Genomic DNA, 2,601 nt, shown 5'->3' with positions numbered 1-2,601 from the left:
TTTTTTCTATCTTTCTTTAGGCAGTAATCTTCAACCATGGATTATCAGTGTCTCTATTCACAGTGTTTCAAATTAAAGCACAGCTTGGTCTTCTGAAAAAAAATTGTTAATGTCTTTGTGGGCTGAGGTATAAAATCAAGAATAAATTCAGTTCATGATTAAATCTTTTTTCAAGCCAACTGGAAAACGTTTAAAATTCACGTGCTTGCAAGCCGTCATTAAATATTGGTTCCAGGGTTTTTGGAGTAAGTTTGAGAAATGCTTTTTCCCAAACCTTTTGGGGCTCAGTGAGGCTGAAAAAACCAGGTGCATCCAAGATCTGATTTCACAGAAAGATTTACTGCTTTACAAACACAAACATGATACTTGGTCTTAATAGAAAAATGACATCAGATACACCCAGAATATGTTTGGTATTGGGATAGCTGCCAGTATGGCACAAAACATAGGATTTTAGAAGCAGGGAGGCATGAAAGTAAACTATCTTATATTTTGGTACATCAGGAACACTTGTTTGAACAAACATTTGTTTGCTTGAATAAGCCCTTCAGTACTCTAAATGTAAAACTTTAATACTTGTCTCGGGCTCTAACTTTAGTGTTTGATCTAAATGTGATCTAAATGACATTTCATACGTCTGACTAGTGCACTTACTGTTATGTACAGAATTTAAAATATGATGGTTTTAGTATAAAATTTGGTTTGATACATTATATAAACTATTCAAAATTGTATATTTAAAATCAAGGAAATGTTTTTGTGAACTATTTCTACTGAAGAATGTATTTAAATTAAAATAATTAAAAATAAACAACATGAAGCAGTGATCTGTTAACTGGACAGGTCAGTTATCTGAGCTTGTGTGAGTAACTGGCACACCAGTTGAATAACTTCACCACAGAGCTCAGAAGCATAACCATTTAAGAAGCATTTTGTAAAAAAGTGACAACTTGAAGATGAGAGTTGGCAGTTTGCAACTAGTTCCTAAAGGAGCTGTGTGCCCTGTTCTAAAGGAAAATCCGATTACTTAATGATAGGCCTTTCCTGTCTTGCTGCTGAATTCCAAGTCTCTTATGATCCAGAAATGCCAGGCTGTATGTTTCAAATGCACTGGGTGTGAATTGCCCCTTGCACTTGCCCATCCCTTTTCCGGTTAAATCTTTTCACATAGCTGCCGCTGCTCCTGAGAAGTCCATCTCCTGGTCGGAGGCGCCCTCTCAGGACCTGAAGCAGAGCTGTAGGTAGCTGCCTTCTCTTATGGTAGATGTGGCCCATCACAATATACCTGCTGCCTGAAGAAAAAAAAAAAAAAAAAAAGCCAAAATATAAATTCATAGTTATCTTTCAAATACCACGTAACAATAAGAAAATGTAAGGCTTTTAAGAAATGCCTAAGCTTGAATCTCTTATCTTGCTGCACATGCTGAATCTCAGACATTTAAACCTCAGACAGCAGGTGGAAATAGCCTAGTGACCTTTATAAGATAATCAGATTACTCAGCCTGTAAACAGCCAGCACTAGAAACAAAGGTCCTAATCACAACAGTGCCAGCAGGATTTTACAGAGCACATCTCTAGAAAGACGTGGGAGTGGGCATTACCCGCCCCCCGCCCCCGCAAACACACGCGCCCAGCAAAAGACGTCTCTAAACTCAGTTTAAAAAGCCCCTTAGGCATCCCGTCTGGCAAAGCTGTTTCGTCATTCACTCCACTTTGTCAACAAATACTGTTTGCTTTCTGCCAATCCGCTCAGTTCCCATCTTTAACCGGAGGCGCTGATGGAATTTAAATCACAGAGTGGCCGAAATAATACCTGTCTTCTAAATTCTATTCATTTTAGAATAGCCCTCCCCCCCAAAAAAAAAACGTACTGGGGAAACCGATAGAGACCGGGCTGTGGCATGTCAAAGTTACAATGGTGACATAAAGAACATATATAAAATGATCACTTAGATCAGTTTCAATACCAGGTTTAAATTCTGGGCATGGCTTATTGCAACTAGAGGAGTCTAGGGCTAATATGTGGACTCGGAAGAAAAACCCGTCCGGAGTGATGTACAGGCGGTTCATCTTGTACAGCCCGTCCCGGTCCACCAGCAGAGTCACCAGCCGGATCCCTGTGCCGAGGACGTCCACATCATGCACGATTCCGTTGACTGCTGCTTTCAAAAAACAAAAGAGTTTGGAGAAATGCAAAGCTCTCACATCCTCCTTCTCTCCCCCAGTGCTTTTCTAACAAATCACGAAATAGTCCACACGGCTCTGGGGCCTGCAAGACCGAGTGGGTGGATTTCTCTAGGGTTTGGTTTAGGGGTCCCGATGCACAGCCCGGCGCTCTCGGCTCGGAAAGGCTCGCCCCGCGGCCTGGGCTCGGCCGCCCGGGCCCGGGAGGAGCTGCGGGCGGGGCTCACCGAACTCGCTGGTGCAGTAGGACTCGTGCTCGTCTAAGTCCGCCCTGCAGGCGCGCGCGCAGGGCTCGGCGCCAAGCTCCGCATCCTCCCTCCGCTGGGGGCTGAGGCGCGGCGGCGGCGGCGCGGGCGCGGGTCCCGGGGGCGGTGCGGCGGCGCGCGGCCGGTTGGGGTGGGCGGGGCCGGCGGGGGC

At 44.8% G+C, this 2,601-nt stretch overlaps 1 protein-coding gene across 1 annotated transcript in view; it reads right to left on the bottom strand.

The window, feature by feature from the left end:
* Positions 1–320: 320 nt before the first annotated feature.
* The window catches only part of C14H17orf58 (chromosome 14 C17orf58 homolog), an 11,188-nt gene continuing 8,907 nt past the window's right edge, over positions 321–2,601 (bottom strand). The window contains exons 3-5 of the mRNA XM_024130352.2: positions 2,412–2,600; positions 1,968–2,159; positions 321–1,292 (exon numbers count right to left, since the gene is read on the bottom strand). Of these exons, the coding sequence (XP_023986120.2) occupies positions 1,102–1,292; positions 1,968–2,159; positions 2,412–2,600 (572 nt within the window). The 3' untranslated portion in view covers positions 321–1,101. The remainder of the gene's footprint in view (positions 1,293–1,967; positions 2,160–2,411; position 2,601) is intronic.

Source organism: Physeter macrocephalus, chromosome 14 (genome assembly GCF_002837175.3).
Source record: "Physeter macrocephalus isolate SW-GA chromosome 14, ASM283717v5, whole genome shotgun sequence".
In the NCBI taxonomy this organism is placed as follows: Eukaryota; Metazoa; Chordata; class Mammalia; order Artiodactyla; family Physeteridae; genus Physeter; species Physeter macrocephalus.
This window is presented reverse-complemented; position numbering and strand designations above follow the sequence as displayed.